Source organism: Felis catus, chromosome C1 (genome assembly GCF_018350175.1).
Source record: "Felis catus isolate Fca126 chromosome C1, F.catus_Fca126_mat1.0, whole genome shotgun sequence".
Classification (NCBI taxonomy): domain Eukaryota; kingdom Metazoa; phylum Chordata; class Mammalia; order Carnivora; family Felidae; genus Felis; species Felis catus.
In genome coordinates, this window is record NC_058375.1 from 200,536,613 (window position 1) to 200,557,655 (window position 21,043).

A 21,043-nucleotide genomic window follows, 5' to 3' on the forward strand; every position below is an offset into this window, starting at 1 on the left:
TTACCATCCCATTGGGTAGAGAAGTCAGAAGTTGAGATTTCTTTTCTGCTCTGTGACTGACCTTGAGAGCTACCATCTAAGCTGACGGAGTAGGAGGCTGGTCTCTTGCATGCCGAAGACACTCCCATACTCTTTCAAGAGTGTTTTACTCATTCGGAATATTTATTAAACACCTACTGTGTGCCGGGTACTACTGTAGGTCCTGGATGTGAGGCAGTAAACAAGACAGACAAGGTCTTTGCTCTTTTGAAGCTTGTATCATCAAGACCCCAACAAACTCCAGAATGCTATTAGAACTTCAGTAATCACCTCTTATTCAGTACAGCAGATTCTGAATGACCCCGAATGACCATAAGATTCTGAAGTGTCCTGTGAATCACCCAAAAAGGATGATATGACAGCCACTATAGTTTTGATGATATGCCTATTTTGTTGCATTCTACTATTTTTGGGAAATAATCTAACACATCTACATTTTCCATAAATACTGAATTAAACTGAATGGCCCATTCCTAGAACCCGTAGAAAAATAGACGCCTTTACTTGTACCATTTTGTCAGTTTTCACTTGTTTTCTTTTAAATTTTGTAAATGTTTTTTTTTTTTTTGAGAGAGTGAGACAGAGTGTGAGTGGGGGAGGGGCAGAGAGAGAGGAAGACACAGAATCGGAAGCAGGCTCCAGGCTCCGAGCTGTCAGCCCAGAGCCCGACATGGGGCTCGAACTCATGAACTGTGAGATCATGACCTGAGCCAAAGTCAGACACTTAACTGACTGAGCCACCCAGGCGCCCCGGTTTCACTTGTTTTGTATGTTTTCCTTGTATGTGGGCTTTGGCCTCTCACCAATTATTATTTCCTTTCTGAGCTGCTGGACTGTAAGCTCCACCAGGGGAGGAACCTTCCTAAGCCTGTGCACTTCCCACTGAGGAAGGACATTGCCTGGCCTGTTGCTGACCTGAGTCAGAAGGGCCTGGGAAAATTGAAGGGAGGAAGGGTCTTATCTGCTGCCTGGTGATATATGCAAGCCCTCTCTCAGAGCCCTGCCCCGGGAGCTTTTTTTCTGATGTTCGACAGAAAACTTTCATGGGAATGAGGTCCTAACACATTCCTTGTCCTGTGTTTCTCTCACCTTCTCTGAAATGACCCGATGGGGTAAAATTTCTCCACATTTCTTCCAGCACTAATGATCTCTGCTTCTAGGGGTCCTGGGCAGAAATTTAAAGAGAGTTTGTGAGTTGTTCCTCTTTTTAATCTTGAAGGAATCCATCTTGTAGGAAGCCAGAAAGAAGACACTAGGGGTGGAACAGACAAAAGAGAGAGAGAGAGAGAGAGAGAGAGAGAGAGAGAGAGAGAGAAGGGAAGGCAAGATTATGCCACAGAGGGAGAGCTGGGCAGAAGAAGGGAAAACTCACATATAGAAAAGGACACTAATGATAGGGAAAGAAATTTTATTTTCAAGCTTTTAAGAGAATAATACAAACAACAGAGAGTTTTAAAAAACCCTAAAAACTAGTTTAAAAAAGTACTTGACAGTGTCCCTTTAATACCCATGGATGGCGCGGCCATTGTGCATTGACAATGAGAAACTGTGCAGGTGACCACCCCAGTGGCCTTGCTGGCAAGGCCCCAGGAACCAGCAGTCTGGGCTGGAGGGACAGTGCTCCCTGACAGGGTCCCTGGGCCCTGCCTCGCTGCATGGGAGGGACCGGGGAGTATGTAGCACTGAGGGATTACACCCTCGGGTGAGGGTCCCAAGTTGCAAGGAATACTTAGATTGGTCTCCACTCCACTCCTTGGGACACATCCAGCCAATTTATTCCCATCTGCTACAACAGCTATCCTGGGGGGCCCCTGGGTGGGAGGTGCTCTGCCCTAGGGGGCCCTGGGTCTCTGCATGCGCCAAAGCAGGAGAAGGCATGACATTGAGCATGTCCTGGCCATGGGCAGGGTTGGGTAGTTGGGAAAGTCGCTCCTGGATTGACAGCTTTGAAGGCTGAAGCCACAGCAGCAGGACTGTGCTTGAGATACCCACAGGAAATCTGTACTTTTCTCTAGTTGTGTGTGTTTCTTGTAAACATCTTTGAGCCAAACCACCAGAAAATAAAGTAACAAGGGCACAAAAAGACACCCATCTCCAAACCTAAACCCTCTTTGAGCCCATCTGAAACTGGGAGTTCCCGGTTTGGAAGGAAGCCAAAATCTCCCTCCCTCTGGGGGCTCACACCAACATCTCCCTCCCTGCACCTTGCCCCAGAGCCCCTAAAGCCATCTGAGTCAGGAATCCTGCCCACCCAGATGAGCCCAGGAGCCACAAATGCCATCTGTCATCCTTGCCAGCCCACACCCATCCCTCTCCCTCCCCACCACTGCCCCAAAAACAGCCCAGGGAGAAACAAACAAACTCAAGGGGAAAACAAGGCAGGCTACAGTGCTTTTCCTTTGCACACTCTTTGCCCCTTTGCATTTTTTCTCCCACCACTTGCGCACACAGGGACGCCACTGCCGCCACCTCACCGTCGCCCTTCCCAAGCCTCCTTTTCTCCCAGGTGCCCTCACCCGAGGGCAGTAATCCCAGGTGGATGGGCACATCTGGGATTTTTGTCCTTGTGTTTTGTTATGTTCAAGCTGTATTGCGCTTCCTTGTTGAGTTTGTACTGGTTCTTCTTGCTCTTGTTGGAGGATGGGGGTTGACCGATTAGAATCACAAAAAGCGCCCTGGACACCCGACTCACTCGCTCCAGCTCTGACCCTGCCTCCAGGGCCCCCATGAGGCCCACTGCCTTCTGCCTGCCCTCTGCTCCGGCCCCTGGGATGCCACTTTGCCTCCCCACACCTGCTCCCCAGACTGTGGCCTGCCAGGCCTTGGCCCCTTCCTGGCCCAGCCTCCCCATCTCTGTGCATGGTCACGGCCTCCTTTCCAGGTCTCTCCCCTCACACTGTCGTGACCCTCATGACAAGCTCCCGGCTCCCGCCCTGGGGGCCCCGCTGTTCATGAGGTCGTAAGTGACTCAAGATGTGCAGGATGGTGTAAGCACAGTGGTGATCGGACAGAGGGCCTGAGGGGTGGCTGGCCGCCCTGGCAGGGCCTTCCTCAGGGCCGGGGGCACCCACAGCCTCCTCTTCGGAGGAGGGGACATCGGCCTGGGTGGATGAGGAGGTCCGGGGGTTTGTCCTGCCTCCTGACTTTTGATCTTCCAGGTCTTTCGTCCTGTCATAGTTCAGCACTTTCCACTGCTGGTTGACAGCCTGCCACCGTTTAAAGATGCGGTACACAGAGGGTCCCTCGTGCACGATGAGACCTGGAGGGGCAGGGAGGGAGAGAGAAAAGGACAAGAAAGAGACAGGATGTCACTGCTGGAAAAATGGTCTCCCTATGCTTACACACAGATGTACACATTGGGGCAAGCTGGATTTGTATCGGTTTGATTTGTTCTTTTCAAACCTCCCTTTCAGATCTGAGCCCCTGTATGCCTAGGCTTCACGAGTCTTCAGAAATAGAAGGTGGAAGGCTACCACACGAGTTCAGGAAATGGTCCAGTGCCTACATGCAACGCGTTTGCCCACCTCTCCTCCACCCCTCCCACTTCTTGGCTTGACAAAACCCCAAGTCATCATCTGTTGAGGCATAATATAAATATATTTTCCTCCCTCTACCATGTAGCCATGGCACCAGGCATTGAGCAGATGTTGAATGAACCGTGTGCTTTCAAAGGCACCATGAAAGATACCAAGGGTCATTCCATACCTGCTAGATGATGTCTGGAATTACATTGGTTAACTCTTCGCTATTTAACAAATAGTCGAATTCTCTTGAAACACACCCCTGGGAAGGAGAGCTTTGATACAGTTCTACTGGCCAGAAGCAGTGTAGAGTCAGAAAGAAGCCATACCAGACAACCGGAAGATAAATATTATGTGCCTACTATGTGCCAAGCACTAGGTGTAGTGCAGTGAGCAGGACAGGCAGAGTCCTGCCCTCCAAGAGCTTATATTCTAGCAGAGAGACAATAGTAGGCACACAACCAAACTGATAAGACTATTTCAGGTGATGGCAAATGCTATGAGGAAGATGAAATAGGGTTAAATAGCCACTGGCTGCAGATACTGAGGGTCCTGCTTTATCGAAAGGATGGTGAATAAGGAGGTGGTGTTTACATTGAGACATAAATGATGAGAAGGGGGGGACCATGCAAAGATCTGGAGAGAGAGCATGTTGGTGGTAGGAACTGCTAGTGCAAAGGCCAGGAGGTGGGAATGGAATGCACGTGCATCAGAAAGAAGGTCAACGTGGCCAGGGTGCAGTGATGAGTGGGAAGTACAAGGAGATAAGGGGGCACAGAGGGGCACAATATGATGAGGCCTTATAAGCCATGGCAAGGGATTTCTGTTTTGTCCTGAGTATAATGGGAAGCCATTGAAGGGTTTTAAGGGAGGGGTGAGGGGTGATGTGATCTAGTTTACCCTGCAGAAAGTTCATTCTGGCTCCTGTGAAACAATAAACTGATGAGGGAGAACAGTAGGAGCAGGCGACCAAGCAGGAAGTGATGTAGTGATTCAAGCAGGAACGGATGGTGGTCTCTACCAGGGTTATAGCAGTAGGTTGCATGGAAAATTGTGTGGTCAGGACGTATGTAGAGGCAGAGCTCACAGGCTTGCTGACAGATAAGTTGTGAGTCAAGTGAAAAATCTGGACAGCCCAGGAGCTTTTGGCCAACAATACACTAGTGGTGTGCCATTTACTGAGATGTGGATAGCATGAGGGCAGGGCGGGGAGGATTTATGTGGTGGTGGCCATGACTATATTAGTTTCCTACTGTTGTTGTAACAAATGACCACACACTCAGTGGCTTAAAACACACAAGTGTTTTCTTATAGTTCTGGAGACAGAAGTCTATAGTGAAGGTATCAGAGGGCTGGTTCTTTCTGGTGGCTTTGAGAGGAGAATCCATCTTCTTGCCTTTAAGCTTCTAGAAGACACCTGCATTCCATGTCTCTTTCCTACATCACTCCACCTCTTTGTTCCAATGTCACATCTCCTACCCTTCTGTCATTGTCTCTTTCTTATAAGAACCTTGTGATTACAAGTCCACCCAAATGACCCAGAATATCCTCCTCATTTCAAGAGTCTTAAATTAGTCATGTCTGCAAGTCCCTTTTGCCATAAAAGGTAACATTAACAGGCTCCAAGGATTAGGACCTGGATCTTTGGGGGGTCATTATTCAGCCTACCACAGTGATTAATAGTTATATTTTGATTATGGTAAATTTAAGATGTCTGTTAGAAATGTCACTGGAAGGGCCAGGTATACAGTTGAACATATGAGTCTGAAGGTTAGAGAGAGGTCTGGCCTGGAGGTAGAAGTCATCAGTGTAGAGGTAGAATCTGAAGTCTCAGGAATGGCCCAGGAAGGCAGACAGATTAGAAAAGAGGGACAATGACAGATTCCTGGGCCTTTTGATATATAGAATTTTGGCGGAGGTAGAGCCAGCAAAGGAGGTCCTGAATGAGCAATAAATGGCATAGAAGCAAGACCACCAAGTGTAAAGACCCAGAAATCTAGAGAAGGACACATTTCAATAAAAAGAGTGTGCTAACTCTTAAATTCTGTTGAGAAAACAGCTCATGTGGAATGAGGGGTGACCACTGCCTTGGTGGGCACAGGTGGAAGGAGGTTGATAGAAAATCAAGTAGTTCTCATCCAAGTGTCTTTTTCTTCTATGATTCATCAGTTAAGATGGAAGGGATACAGGAGGAAGTGTTGAAGATTATTGGGGAGAAGAAAAAGGGGGAAATGATTATCTTAGAAAAGTGGGAGACTGAATTTACAAAGGAGATATGGTAGAATTGTCTGACAGTGCTCAGCAACCATTTGAGGTTTGTGGCCACAAATTTGAGGTGAGTTGTATAGTTTTTCTCCATAACTTCAACTGCTGGCTAGGTGCACCTATGGAGTAAGAAAGTTGGGTTTCATTAGTGTAGACTTTTTCTGTGAAAGAAAGACAAGTAAGAGAAGACATAAGATTTACGGATGTTGGCAAGGGAGGGATTATTAAACTGACCCGTGGAGTCTGAGCTGGAGAGGAGGAAAGGGATACACAAAAGTGATAAAGAATAATGAAAAAAGGAAAAATGGAAAGTAATAGGGTCAATGCCAAGAGTTCTCTTTGAAGTTATAGAATTGCTAGAGTCAGTGAGCTACAAGGATAGGGGTGTGGAGTGATGGGCAGAGTGGGATGTTTAAATCCAGATTTTGGAAGTGGTATTGTTCTTGGTGATGATGAGGTCTAGGGAATGTCCACTTGAGCAGAGGCTGAGGTGAGCTAGAGGAAAAGGCTTGTGGAGTAAAGAGATAACCAAAGAGTTGGACAGGTTATCTGTATCAGCCATCCTCAGTGCTATTAGGACAAATGTCCCCTTTTTATAATAGGTATAGTTTAATATTCCCTTTCCTATCCTGAAGTGAAATTCATAAGGTAATATAAGCTACTATGGTTTCTTTTTTAAAAATAAATTAATATAATGCACTGACAAATAATGTAAAAAAGAACAAAGGAGACGTCATTTAGACCAGACAATATAAGTTTCAGCATAAATTCTAGGGCACAACTACATTAGAAAACAAACAAAAACCTCAAACATTTCTGAAATGCCCCCCTAGGAGATGGTACCACCTCCACTGAGAGGCACTGATCATAGAGATGCTGAAGACAAGAATAGTGGGAGGGAGTGCATGAACCAGCTGCACCCAGGAATGGGAGGAGTGAGTAGGCAGCCAACAGCCAACAGCATCAACAAGGGGAAAGGGACAATCAAATATGATGATATGCACTTCAAAGGGGCTGGGGCTTCTGAAGGATAAAGGAAGAGAGGTGGTTTGGAAGGGGTGATGGAGAACAAGAAGGATGTGGACCTCACCTCCAGTCCCCGTATAATACAGCATATGGGAAAAAAAGCAGCTACCACTTGAGAAAGCAAGAAACAGTGTCCTCAGAAGAAGCTGTTTCCATGAAAGGAACACTCAGAGAAGTTGCTGGTGACAGGCCATGACACCCAGAGGAAGGGCTGGGAAGATGAAGCCAGCTAAGGGATGGGCAGAATAGGAAAGTGATGATTGTCCATATTGTGAGAGTGGTGCAGGAAGCTGGGCCCTGTGATGGGGAATGAGATGACTCGGGATTCACCCTGCAGCAACTGTCAGTGTAGGGATGGCTGCTGGCCTGGCCTCTGGAGGGAAGAGCTGACTCACAGGAGCAAACAGTGATGAGTCACTCCAGCATCCTCAATGTCAAGCAAAGAGACCAGATGGAAACCTCTCAGTGCTCCTCCAACCTTGAACACACTGTGATTCTAGGAGACAAGATAGCCACCCACCACCGCTCCTTCTTCTAGTATGACAATAGTTCCTGAGATTGCACTCTGGCCACATGTTTTCAAAAGTTTGTTGGAGAGACCATCTCCCTGTGACCCAGTTGTTCCTAATCTTTTCGGTCACATGCCCCTTTGAGGATCTGATGAAGGCTAAGGACCATCTCCCTGGAACACAAACCAGACATAAGAGTTTAGGATTCATATATCTTCTGAAGACCATCAATGGATCCCTATTTGTGGCCTGATTCTAGACAAGGAGACCTCCTCTCTGCCCCTTGTCTCATCGCTCTCTCCCAGTGTACCAACCCTCATCACTTCCTTCAACCTTGTGAATATGAGTCCTATGGCACTGCTTCATTCATATGTTGATTAGTTCCACAAGCTCTTTTCCCTGTGCGGTAAGCCCCTCGAGGACTGAGTCCAGGAATGGTTGAGGCCTGGGCAGTCAACACAGTAACAGGAGTTTAATGAAGCCTTGGTGATGATGGAGGAGATAGGGGCCTCAGGGAGAGAGAAGCAGAATCTTTTGAAGCCCCAAACTAACTCTTTCCAATAAGAGCCATACACTTGATTCTTAATTAGCTTCTTGATCACACAATTTTACCCTGATTGAAGAGGGTGGCTTAAATTTTTGGTCTGAATGCTGCCTTCTAATTATCTAACTGTCTAGTGATCAGGAAGTAATTAAACCACTTTAATGGATAGGAGGCTGAAGGGGAGAAAGTGCACCTGTTTTTGTAGATAATGCTTGTTTGGCAAAAGTGAAAAAGCACAAACTACCTTATTTGCATCCACTCCCCTTAGTTCTTCCTCTGCTTCCCGCTCTACAAATTACTTATTGATTCCTTGGCTTGTGGAAATAAAAAAAAAAAAAAAAATGGAGGAAGATGGGTGGGGATCATCTAATTGGGACAAGTGAAAATAGGCAAGTTGAAGAGTTGGGAGAGAAGGAAGATGAGTTGGAAATGGCAGTGGATGGAGAGAGAGGATGAAATTAGAATAGGAGGGAAAGAAGTTACTGGTGAAGGGAGGCAGAGAAATAGTAGAAGAGGATGGAACATTATAATGCATGGCAACACCAGCAACTCAGTAAGTTTTGATTCACTGGGTGCTTCTCTCAAGTTGTTTTCTTTTTTTTAAAGTTTATTTATTTATTTAGAGAGAGAGCTTAGGTGGGGCAGAGAGAGAGGGAGAGTGAGAATCCCAAGCAGGCTCCGAGTTGTCAGTGCAGGGTCCGACGTGGGGCTTGATCTCACAAACTGTGAGATCATGACCTGAGCCGAAATCAAGAGTCAGATGCTTAACCAATTGAGCCACTTAGGCGCCCCTCTGGGGTTGTTTTCTATTTAATTTAATAGTTACCTTGTAACCACCCACAAGGTGCCCCACCCTGGGCTGTATTGTTGGGACATCCAGTCCCAGAAGAATTGCCATCTTCATCTCCCTAATGTCTCTCCACCTTTGGGGGCAACTCTTCCTCATGGAGCTGGAGGATCCTTAAGTGTCAGAACCCTTTGCTTGTCATCATATCTCTCCCCTGAGCCTCCAGCTGAAGCGGCCCTTTGGTTAGCCCATGAGGAGCGAAGGAAGGTGGCCATTGTGAGTGGGTGGTCCTGTCTGCTTGGCTCCCTCTTCCCCTAAGTCGCTGATGACACAGCTTTGTCAGGGAGTCCTCAATCCTTGGTTGGGATTGGCCTCCCAATCATGGCCTGCTGAATTTTGGCCACTGGCTCTTGCTGTATCCCAAGCAGTGAGATACAATTTAATTCTATTTAGGTGATATTTCCTGAGTACCTACTATGTGCTTCTTTGAACACCTGTGATAGGACAAAAAAAACTTGTTCTTATTATATACGGAGGTAACAGGCCAAGGTTAACTGAGAAGCCTGCAGAGAAGCCTCTGGCCCCTCAGCAATGCCAAAATCCCTTCTTCCCACCCCCTATTTCCTGTTACTATCCTGATCTAAGTGGCAAAAAAGTTGCAGACAATTCTACAACAGTGCTTCTCAAACTTTAGCATGCATCAAAATCAGCCAGGGACCTTGTTAGAACCCAGATTTCTGGGCTCTGGACCAAGAGTCTGAATCAGTAGGTCTTGGTTGAGGCCTACGAATTTGCATTTCTAAGATGCTCTTGAGTGACACTGATCCTGCCTGTGTGTAGAGCACACTTGAGTAACACTGCCTAGAACATGATCCTTGTCGTGGCCTACTGCCTCATGGAAGGCTCGAGATTTTGATCAAATAAAGAGCTGTGGGTAATTTTTAAAAAATCTCTGGTTCCCGATGCAGTAGACATGAAGATGTGAGGCAACTAAAGAAATGGATGCTGCTTCTTCTGGACCCAAAGAACTTTGGGTCCCATGTTTTAGAGGCAACTTGCCAGTGAACGTGCATCGGACATGCAGAGTATCTACCACTTTCTAGCCTTGTGGATTTAGGTAAGTCACTTCCTCTTCTGAGCCTCAGTATTTCTGTCAGTAAATTGGGACTGATACCATCTTTCTTATAGGGTTGTTATGAGATTAGATGACGTAATGAGTCGTATGTGCTGATGCCTGGCACTGTGCCTGGCCGCATGATATTGAGTATTGGGGGGTGGGGTGGGGATGGAGATGACAAAAGAGGAAAAGCTCACTCATATCTTTTCCTCCTTCGCCAACCCTGTTCCCACGCACAAGCACCTGTTCTTCGTCTCCTAATTGTCCTTCCCAATCCTCAGTCTGAGTCATTGTTTACAGATGAACAAGATGCTGGCGCCAAAAGGAGCTCTGGAGGCCAGCTGATTCTGCAGATGTGGTGACAAGCCTCCACTCCTGCCTCCTCTCCCCCTGCCAGGAGCCTTCAGCAGTGCCAGTGGGGGAATGCTCCCTGCCTGCAGGGCTGTCCACTGTCACACAGCTGCGGGGCAGGACTTACACGGAAGGCCACCACTGCCAAACTCCTCTTCCGGACATTACCCCTCAAGAGCCCAGCCCTGTCAGAATCTGCACTAAAGAACCTGTCGGGCAAGTGTGGGAAAGATCAGTCTAACCACCTAGGGTTTTGGTTTTTTTTTTGCAGGGGAGTGGGGTGGTTAGGAAGTGGCGTTGTGAGGTGACATTGGCAGTGCCTCCACCTCCCCAGTATTCATGGTGACAGCTTTGTGCTCCTCAGAAGTGTAACCAGAATGTTCTTCTGGGGGTCTCCATATGGATGATGAGATGTGGATCCAGGGGCCTCATTTGGGCAGGCTCCCCTTGACTCAAATGCTTTGGGTCCTGGTTTGGCCTACTCTTTCAGTAATAAAGACCCAAAGGACAGAAGATACTGAAAGCCTTCGATGAGGGTGAAGCAAAATCACCTTCCCCTTCCGTTTCCATCCCGTTAATGCCTTGTCAGTGTCCAGGGAGAGGCTGTCCCCTTGGCAGTGACTTCTATTACAATTCCCTTCCTAGCAGGGTCCTTGCTGGACTGGTTGACCTTGGTCACGCCGTACAGAATGTGTCTAAACCCATCAGGGCCAGAACCTTGCTGGTCCCTCTGCCCACCCAGGGCATTGCAGAGACCTGTGAGAAGACCTCAGCCAGAAAATCATGAAGAGCACTGACGCTCCTTGAAATGAATGTGCTTAACTCGGTAGGACTGGGCAGGGAAGAGAGATATCCTCGGAGCCCCAAATTTCCTGCATTGGTATATGTGAGGGGTCCATGCCTGCAACTGTGTGTGTGAAGCTGATTCCCAAGATACTGTAGCTTTTACCTATGAGACTTCTCTACAAAGCTCAGGGCTCTCGCTATCTGGACTGAAACTGCCAGAATTGCATTGCTCAGTCACTCTAGGTGATGGTGATGAAGGTCACAGTGACGATGCTGATGATGGCAATGGTGACAATAGCAAGTACTTATGGAATGCTTGCTATGTTCTGTCACTCCAGCAGGGCTTTGCAAAAAATACAAACAAATAAATAAATAAATAAATAGGCTTTGCAAATCTAGTGTACCTCTCACAGAAAGCCCATAACGTAGGTGGTATTATCTGCACTTGACAGAAGAGGAAACTGAGCTTGGAGAGGCTTAACATCCTGCCCACAGACACACAGCTTGTCCATGTTGGGGGAACGTACACTCAGGTTCATCTGAAACAGAACAGTGCGGTGTGCCTGGGCTGCTGCTGCCTCCATGCTGCAGGTCATGTGCTCCCCCAGAGACAGCAGTTATGGAGATCTTTTTTTATAATAATCTGTAGGTATGAGTATACAATTTCTACTTGAATTTCTAATAAGCTGTCTTTTGTACTTTGTGTTTTGATGTATATGTGTTACATTGTTATAATAGAGTAGTTAAGGATATGGGCTTTGAAATCAGATGAAACCAGGTTCTACTTGTATGGCCTTGGGTGATTTACCTCTTAGTCTCAATTTTTCTTATCAGGAAAATGGGCATTTTAATAGTAACTACATCATAAGGTTATAGGGAATAAATAAGGTAATGCACGTAAAGTACTTTTTAGTGTTTGGTACATAATGAAGAGTAAATTTTGGTTCTTATTTTATAAGCATTATTACGAAGTAAGTTTCACACGGCTTCATCTCAAAGGAGTTATGTTAAAGTTACAAAAGTAGTTTATTTAAGCAAATATGCCCAAATTCTAAAAAGTGTTGTCTTTTAAAATCCTGGGATTTTAGGGGCGCTTGGGTGGCTCAGTCCGTTGAGCGTCTGACTTTGGCTCAGGTCATGATCTCACGGTTCATGAGTTCAAACCTCACATTGGGCTTGCTGCTCACAGCATGGAGCCTGCTCTGTATTCTCTCTCTCTCTCTCTCTCTCTCTCTCTCTCTCTCTCTCTCTCAAAAATAATAATTAAACATTAAAAAATGTTTAAATAAAGTAAAATAGAATAAAATAGAATCCTGGGATTTTAATTTTTGTTTTACAACTTTTTTTAGTAGAGTCACACCGAATGTGGGGCTTGAACTCATACTCATGACCCTGAGATCAAGATTCACAGGCTCTACCGACTGAGCCAGCCAGGTGCCCCTAAAATCCTGGCATTTTAAAAGATTACCCTGGCAAACTGGGACACTCTCTCTTAGGCTATCCTAGTTCAGAGCATTTCTGGAAATTTCTCAATGACATAGCCTGTGACAGACATGACTAACTGTCCACCAAAAACCCACTCTTCTCTTTCTCAGTAGAGAGCCGCCACTGAGAAGGAATTACATTTTTAGCACTTTGCATCCACGGGGAGCCAGGTGACCAGCATTTCATGTGAACATGAATCAGGCCAAGGTTAAAGAATGGGTATGAGGGGGAAAGTGTGTGTGTGTGTGTGTGTGTGTGTGTGTGTGCGCCTTATCCGTGCTCACTTTTATTTTCTATTAGCTGGAGATAAAAGACTCAAGAGCCTAGGGGACTGTGGCCACAAAATGGAAGAAGCCTATGTCCCTGAATCTGTGTGAAGGAGAATCTCCCACTGATCAGGAGCTTCCTACTGCATTAAATCACTGAAATTATATACACTTATTATATGTGTAATTTGCTCGGGTTACACTAACTAAGATACCTTCAGCGCCAGGGTGGGGGCCATAAGAGAAAAGCAGGTTTTGGCTCAGTGGCATATTTCATGTCATCCCTAAAATCTATAATTGGCTCAAGCAGCTACCTGATTTACCAGATTGGGGCTTTTTCTAGCCATAGACCCACTGTCAATGGACAGACACGCCATTGCCTGCAGACATGGCTGCAGGCATTTAAGACAGTTCCCAAGAGGTGTTCCTAAAATATTTTGAGCCCTGTCAGCACACTGCAATAAATGAATTGCCTCCCCAGGGGTCTCCTTTGAGGGGGACAGTGCTCACTTAGCGTGTCTGCTTCTAAATTCGTCATCTTCATTTTCGGAGCATCTAACAGCTCAGCGGTGGAGAGAGGTAGCCTTGCATAGGATGCCCTGGGTGGGGGGAGGCAGAGAGTGGGTAGACTAGGAGCTAACAGTTAATCTGGAAAGTTGGAGAAGCCACATGCATTTAATGGAACACGGATTGAAACATCATCTTGCCCATTTATGTGGCTGGCACTTATCAGTTGTTTGGTCTGGCCAAACATTATTGGGAATCCCCCCCCCCCAAAGCCACAGTTGTCAACCTCTGAGAATTATGACATCTTCTCACAATGGAAGGGACTTCAGAATCCTAGAATGTCAGATCTAGAAGGACTTGCAAGTTATCCGGCTCAACCCTCTCATTTTATAAATGAGTTAAAAAAAAAAGAGCTATAAAAAAAACTATAAAAAGAGCTATAAAAAAAAAAACATGAAGTAACTTACCCAAGGTCATCAAGGTTGTTAGTGGCTAATCTAGTCTTCAGACCTAAATTTCCTATTTCCCAGTCTCTCTAGGGCACCAGGCTGCCTTCTCCATATTTTCAGTTTCCTAATCAGGGAATTAAAAGGTTTGACAGATGGGGTCATTTCTAGCCTGAGGGAAGGAAGACAGGAAGGAATCTTTGTGCCATGTATGTGTTTTTAGTTAATGTGAATTAAAATTAAGTTTGAAAAATAATGTTTATCTTCTCCTGCTGCTCCCCACCTTTGCCCACTTCCTATAAATCAGAATTTGAGTTCCTTTATCTCAGAGGGCAGGCACCAGTTATCTCTAAATTATAGGAAAAGACCTCAAGGAACAGCACACAGAGGAAGCTTTAACAAAAGATTTCCTATAATTTTGTTAATTACCATAGTCCACTGTTTTAAAGGTTTGGAACAATCTCAGAAATGTTGTTTTCCTTCCTTTCCTTGACCACATCCTACTCACAAGTAAAAAAAAAAAAAAAAACAAACAAACATGATAAGTGTGAGGTCCGCATTTTTGCAGATTTGACTTTTGGGTGGTCAATCTCTTGAATCTGTAGAGTGAAAAAAAAATGTTTTTGGTGCCAAAGACCTTAATTAATTTGCTCTTGTTAAATCCTAATAACTTGACCTACTGGAGCAGAGACTGGCCCATTTGTTTGCTGCGAGATTCTGTCAAGCTTCTCTGCTGGGGCAGACAGCGTCATTAGAGATGACGGAAGAGGAGGCAGGTGTCATGAAGACATTCAATGTAATCAGATCTTCTCATTGAGAGGACACGGGTGAGGAAACCAAAAACCTTCCAGAAGAGGCACTGCTCCAAATAACAGCAGACTCTCAATTATATGAGGACATGAGGTCTGGCTCTCTAGGCTGTGACGGGCTTCTGGTTTTAACAGTACCAGCAAACCTTTACAGAGTGAGGAATAAACCTTGATCCTAGGGGAATCTACCTGACCAAGTGCTACCCAGCCAGGTCACTGATTTTTATGAACTCCTGCTCCTTTATGTATGCCATCTTTTCAACACTCTCAACAACCCTTGGAGGCTGGTATTGCTATCCCATTTCTCAGATGAGAAAAGGAAAGCAGAGAGTGGTTATGCAAATCGCTTGAGGTCCCAAGGTTAGTAAGAAACTGAGCAATATGTTGCCTGACCATTATGCAGCATGCTCCCACCGCTCCTTCCAGAAACTTGCCACTCTGGGTTTTACGACTCATTCCCTCCTGTTTTCCTCATTCTCTGTCTTCATCCATCTTTTAAGTGTTTAATACTCCCCAGGTCTCCATCCTTAGCCACCCACTCTTTGAAAGCTCCTCCTAAGTTATCTTGTCAAAACCCACAGCTTTACCCACCTTCTTGTTGACCCCCAAACCCATGCTCAAGTTTTATTATCCAACTACCTATAGAAATCTTTCCTTACCTCTGCCCTTCTCTTTAGTCACCAATCCTCATCAGAACGGGTCCAGCGCCCTCAAATCCTTCCTCTATGAACAAGAGGCCATAAAAGGCCCTTTTTTTCTTTCTACCCCTGCAAGGAGACTCTTTCCTGGCATAGCCTTCTCTTTGCAGCCCAAAATGCACTCCATGTGTCTTGCTTCTCTTCTACTGCAAACTCTTCACCTAGGAATTACCTCTTACCGCCTAGGTTTTAGGCTCACAGTGGTCCTTTTGTTTGGTGCTTTTGCCAGAGATACACCTTTCGTTCACCAATTGCCAGCCCCACTCTCGTGCTCAGCTATGGCATCCAGTCTCCACTCAAACCAGAGCCCTGGGGTTTCTGCTTGCTTCAAAGTTCATACAGCCCTATCTCATCCACATCCTTAGTGCTTCCCAAAGTCATCCCAAACACTTCTTCCCCACTGCACTTTTTCACATTTCTTTTCTTTTTGTTCAGACTATGACAAGCATTTTCCAATTGGCCCCTCCCTGCCTCTCTAGTCTGTCCAGCTCTTGGCCATCCTCCCCATAGTTGCCAAAGTTATCCCTTTAAAACACACATACATCTGACCATAATTCTTTCCTATATAAAAGATTGAAAAGAAAGATTTCTTATCGATGCCACTCTATCACCAACAGGTTAAAGTCTGAACTCCTTAGCACATGATTCCTGACACTGTGGGATTGGGCTCCACCAACCTCCATATCCTTATGGCCCATCACCCACCTTCCTACTCTGGCTCTTGACACTGAGCCATCCATACAAGCATGCTCCGAGTTTCCCAAGTGTACCTGGTTCTCTCAAGTCTCTGTGCTTCTACACATGCTAGTCCCTCTGCCTAGAATGTTCTTTCCCACTCTTCTGGACACACTTCGACCTATCCTTCAAAACTAGCTGAAGGATAGGGTTCCTTCCTTCATAAAGCTTTCCTGGACTCCTCCAAGAGAGAGGTAATTGCTCTCTGTTTTGTTCCCCCTTTCTCTACATCTTATCCCAGCTCCCACTGTGCTATGATTTATTTGTAGAGTATGAGCTCCTTGAGGGCAAAGATTCTTGTCTCATTCATTATTTTATTAAATTTCCCTAGTTTCAGGAACAAAACCAGACAGCCAGGAGATGCTACTGAATGAACAGATATGACCCTTCTGAGCCCCTTCTAACTTAGTCATCTTCTGTGTTCACTTATCTCTGTGTCCCAGCTCTTATTATTGACATAAATGATTAACTTGTCTACTACCCCAGTGAAATGTAAGATCCTTGAGAGCAAGTGACTCTCTTATTGGGAGTGCCCTTTCAATAAATATTTTTTCATCAATGAATGGATTCCCTAAGTTCATGTTGACCAGGGGATTTAGCTTCCCCTGCCCAAATTCCCTTCACCAGAGGAGAGATAAACCACCCAAATTTCATCTCAACTTCTTAAGCCACTCTCTCAGTTGGTATCAGAATAGCACTGATCAAAAGGGAAGTGTAACAATGGCTAACTCCCAAGACCCTGAATACAGGACAGGAGCAGCTAGGGCTCACTAAATTTCTTATTGCTCAGCTATTACCCTATGGGTGAAGGTATTACTGGACCAATTTCCCCTCAAGCTGCCTCCCCATCTGAGCTCTGCATTTGCAATTCCACAGAGCAATCAGAGATAAAAAATAGGCAGTAGAAGTCACCCTGGAATTGGAGCCCAAGGTTCTTGGTCCAATTCTCAGCTCTGCTATTTGTTTAGCTATGTGTCCTGGAGCACAATTACTTTAAAGCTTTTCTCACTTGTTAAATATGGATCATAATACTTACCCTGATTATCTTTTAGGGTTATTGTGCCCTTTCTCAGTTCTTCTCTGCCTTTTAGGGATTTGGTGCTTTGTTCTGTCCACAGCAACTTAGTTTTGGTTTTTCACAGTGGCATGGATTGGTCTAGGAAGTTAGGACTCTAAGCCAAGAGACGTTTAATCTGTAGGGGTGGTTTGTATCCAAGAATGTACAACCTTTTCATATAACTAAGTCTAGAGCTATTGTCCACAACCCTGGGTCCATGCTGCATCCAACAGAGAATGCAGACCCTCCTGGCACCCATTTCAGGCAAAATCCTTTGGTGAAAACCAAAGACTTTTCCCTGGAGGCCAACCAGGTGGACATAGGCATGGATGGGGCTGATGTGGCTTCGTGGAAACAAGATGACCACGTCCCAGACTCTGCATCTTCTTAGCTTCATGGCAGAGAATATCTGCTGAGCTGGTGTTGGTGACCAATGGGGTGTCTCTTGTCCTTCCCACCCTTAGGAGTTTTACCTCGGAGTGCTGCTCTGATAACAAAAGTAAATCTATTTTTAAGTATTAATTAAAGCTATATATTTTATGTTTACTCAGATTCTTTACTATCTGAGGCCATTTAACAGTCTTACAGAATAGAAAATTTTTTCTTGGTGTCTGAAAACTAGCAAAAGTCCAAAGACTCATCTTAACAGATGGTCTCATTCCTTTCTTACTCAGCCTTTTGAGCTAACACATGGATAGACTCATTTTCCTTCTTCTGATGATTGATTTTTATCAGGGACTGGGTTGCTCCATCCATCCAAGGAGCTTGGGTCTATGGATATGGATACTTTTATGTGACATCTTTTTTCAGCCAACATTTCTTGAGAACACTCACATTTCCCATTATCACTTCTACCTACTTTCCAGTAAGGAATCATCTCTTCCTCTGCCCACTCTTTCAGATCATTTTCTTCCACTTTCTTAGGACTTTTGGAAGGGAAACTTCCCCTTTCCCATGGAAATAAGTGACCAAGTTTTGAAACAGATGACCACCTTAATAGTAATATAGGTGCCACCCTGTAGCTCTCTTATCCATGCTGTCCATTTTTGTGCAGTAAGAAGATCACATATGTCTCATTCTGGCTCACCTAGCCAGGTCTCTGTTCCCTTTTCCAGCTCCTCTTCCTCTCAATGGTTCAGTGAAACAGGTTTGTGTGGCCAGTGGTCCAGATTCATGGATAGAGATAGGAGGTGGTAGGACAGAGGTGATGGCATACTTCCTCCTTCTCTCAAAACAAACTAGACCCCGGGTTGGCATTCTGTCTTGTTTGCCCTGGAAGTCTGATAAGGTTAGTGTCAGCTGTGTTACAACATTCTTTGGGTTGGAAGTAACCCCTGACTGGTGGGTGCTTCACTGTGAATGTCTGGTGGGAGTCTGTAGCTTTAGGCTTCCCAGAGTACAGTGACACTTGTAACTGTGCATGACTCTTGTGGGGAAACTATGTCAAGGTGGACCCTGCACCCCTCCTTGTGGGTCTCCTCTCCTTCTTTCTAAGCTATTATGTTGGGGCTGAGAGACTAGCCCTACACCAGAATATGGAATGCAGCAAGGACCCACCTGCAGAGAGGGTAAGCTAGACCTGCCTTGTGGAGGCTGTGGTTCCTGTCCTAAATTCCTCTAAGTGAGTCTAGTGCTAGCTGTGCTGTCTGGTATTTCTGTGAGTCTAAATGCCTAGTTGAGGCTAAAAATAAATATACCCCTAGAGACATTGCAGGCTCCACCTGATTGCCTCTTTCAGAAAGTCCCTAAAAGGCTGATACTTTACAACCACTTATGCAGTACTGGGTGCTTTCCCTCAACTGGCCAGAACACTACAGAAGAGAAGTGACCAGTACCTGAACTTCACCCTTAAAACCACCATCATCACCACTGATTATCATCACCATCATCAAAATCACCATCATTTCAACCACCACAAGAATTTGTGCATTTCAACTACTATCCATTACCTTCCACTCTCTTGTTTAGGTTGTTTAGGTCACATATTACTCTCTTTCTGATTCTGTCTCCTAGCATTTTCTTCTATGGACAACCTATCTTAGAAAAAAAATGCTGAACTGAGAGTCCTCCTCTGCTGCCTGAGTCAGCCTAAGACAAATCCTTCAGTATAAGTTTCACCATCTGAAAAATGGAAAAAAAGTTACTGGCCCTGGGAAAATGCACTCAAATGGAATTAGCTCCTGTTATAATCAACAAAATGATAGAACAGTCTAAACTCTTTAAAGGTGAGCTAGTCTAAATATAAATATATCTGACCACTTTTGGACAGCACCAAAAGCAATTACAGTTCCTATGCATCCCCCTCTTGTCCGATGGCTGTCTCCAAGCAGTCACTGGCTTGTCAGAGAAGAATGGATAGATCATGGTGTGGCTTTGCACTCTGGGAAATTATATTCCTAAAAGCTTAGAAGGAATGAAAGCAATATTAAAACTCTCAATATTTAGCTTGTTGTGCTGCTTCCAGAAATCGGGTGACTGATGTATGTATGTACATAAGAGAGAGAATTTCAGAGATGGAAGTGGGCTGGGGGGAGGCAGATGGAGAGGAGCCAAGAAAGAGACAGAGGACATGACGGTTCTGTGGAGGCCTACTCAGTGGGAGACACTATGACAGGAGAAACCAGAGTGCCAGGAAGGCCCAAGCAGGAAGGGGTGCTGGGTGCTGGGTGGCTCAGAGCCACAAGGAGCAGGACTGTTTGTGATGGCTCTTCCTACACCTGGGTCCAGGTGCACTCAAAGTCGGAGGTGGCATCTGCAGATGTGCCATAAGAGATACTGAAGACTCCTGGTGTCTGATGCAAGAGGATAATGGAAAGAGCACTGGACCACTAATCAAGAGATCTTGCTTCAAATCACAGCTGAGCAATCTTGAGCATATCACTTCCCTTCTCTGGGCCCCACTTCTCTCAACTTCAAAGCAGGAGTTGTACAGGTTGATCACATGTTCTCTTCTATGTTCACGTCTCTTGGTCTTCAAGTCTGTGGTCCCCTGAATGGTAGGTGGTATCTATGCTCCTCTTTGACTCCCATGCTCCCTCCAGGGGAGGAGCAGTATGCTTCCCTGGCCCACCCCCAACCCCCCACCTCTGATCTTGGGTTCGTTGATGACTTGCATTGGACCATGGGTTGTGGGCAGAAGACACAGTGTGCCAGTCCTCTTGTGCTTCTGCACCTGCCTAGAAGAGCACACTCAGCAGTCCCTACCTCTCCAGCCTGGGCCCCAGCATGAAGAGACACTCAGAGCAGGCTGGAACCCAATGCACAGTCAGAAGCTAAGCCGCGCCAAGCCCAGCTGAGCCACAGGCACCATGCAGACCCATGAATGGGAAATCAATGCTTGTTGTTGTGAGGCACTGCAATTCTGGAGTTGCTTGTTACCATAGCCAAAGCTGACTAATACACCACGTGTTGGGCAAGCATGTCTCACAGAAGCTCACATCAGGGACCAGTCAAAAGCCTGCCTGAAGGAGAATGAAGGGCAGCTGGAGAAGCTCCTACAGGCTCTCCACTGCTGCCCCCCTCATGCCAGAGCCATACACCTCCATATGGAGACACCCCTGGCTTCTGGCAGCAACAACCCACGCCTCAGCAGGGTGGGAAGGGATTTCGGTGGAGGGGGAACTAAATTAAAATGCTCAAAGTCAAATTCCTCCTTATTCACAGTCCTCTCTCTTCCACGGTCCTCCAAAACTGGGCAGTCTGTTTCTTTCACTGTCTAGGTGCCATAAAAGGCCGCCTTAAAAAAGGCTCTGGAACTTAGGGTTGATGTATTGGTTTAGTGAGCAGGGAGAGGCAGCAAAAAGCTTAGACAAGTATCCAAGCACCAGCATCACTAGTCTCTGGCTGCTGTAATCAGCATGCAAGTCTCCAGGCCTCTCTGATTCCTAATTTAAAGAACTCCAAAGAAATCCACATAGCATCCTCCTAGCCAAATCCTAGCTAATAGATGTTTTCTTGCCAAACAGAGCAGTGTAGCATAATTGATATAATATACAAAGTAAAGCACAGAGAAGACCACTGTGGAACTTAAGTGCTGTCAGCATCATGGCCTAGGGGACAACCTGAGAGTTCCAAGTAGGATGTATGACTAGGGCT

At 45.8% G+C, this 21,043-nt stretch overlaps 1 protein-coding gene across 2 annotated transcripts in view; it reads right to left on the minus strand.

Moving 5' to 3' along the window:
* Positions 1-1,433: 1,433 nt before the first annotated feature.
* Positions 1,434-21,043, minus strand: part of MARCHF4 (membrane associated ring-CH-type finger 4) — a 108,756-nt gene continuing 89,146 nt past the window's right edge. For both annotated transcript variants that reach the window (XM_019838645.2, XM_003991123.3), the window contains one exon: positions 1,434-3,298. In XM_019838645.2, coding sequence (XP_019694204.2) covers positions 2,931-3,298 — 368 coding nt within the window. In that variant the 3' untranslated portion in view covers positions 1,434-2,930. The remainder of the gene's footprint in view (positions 3,299-21,043) is intronic.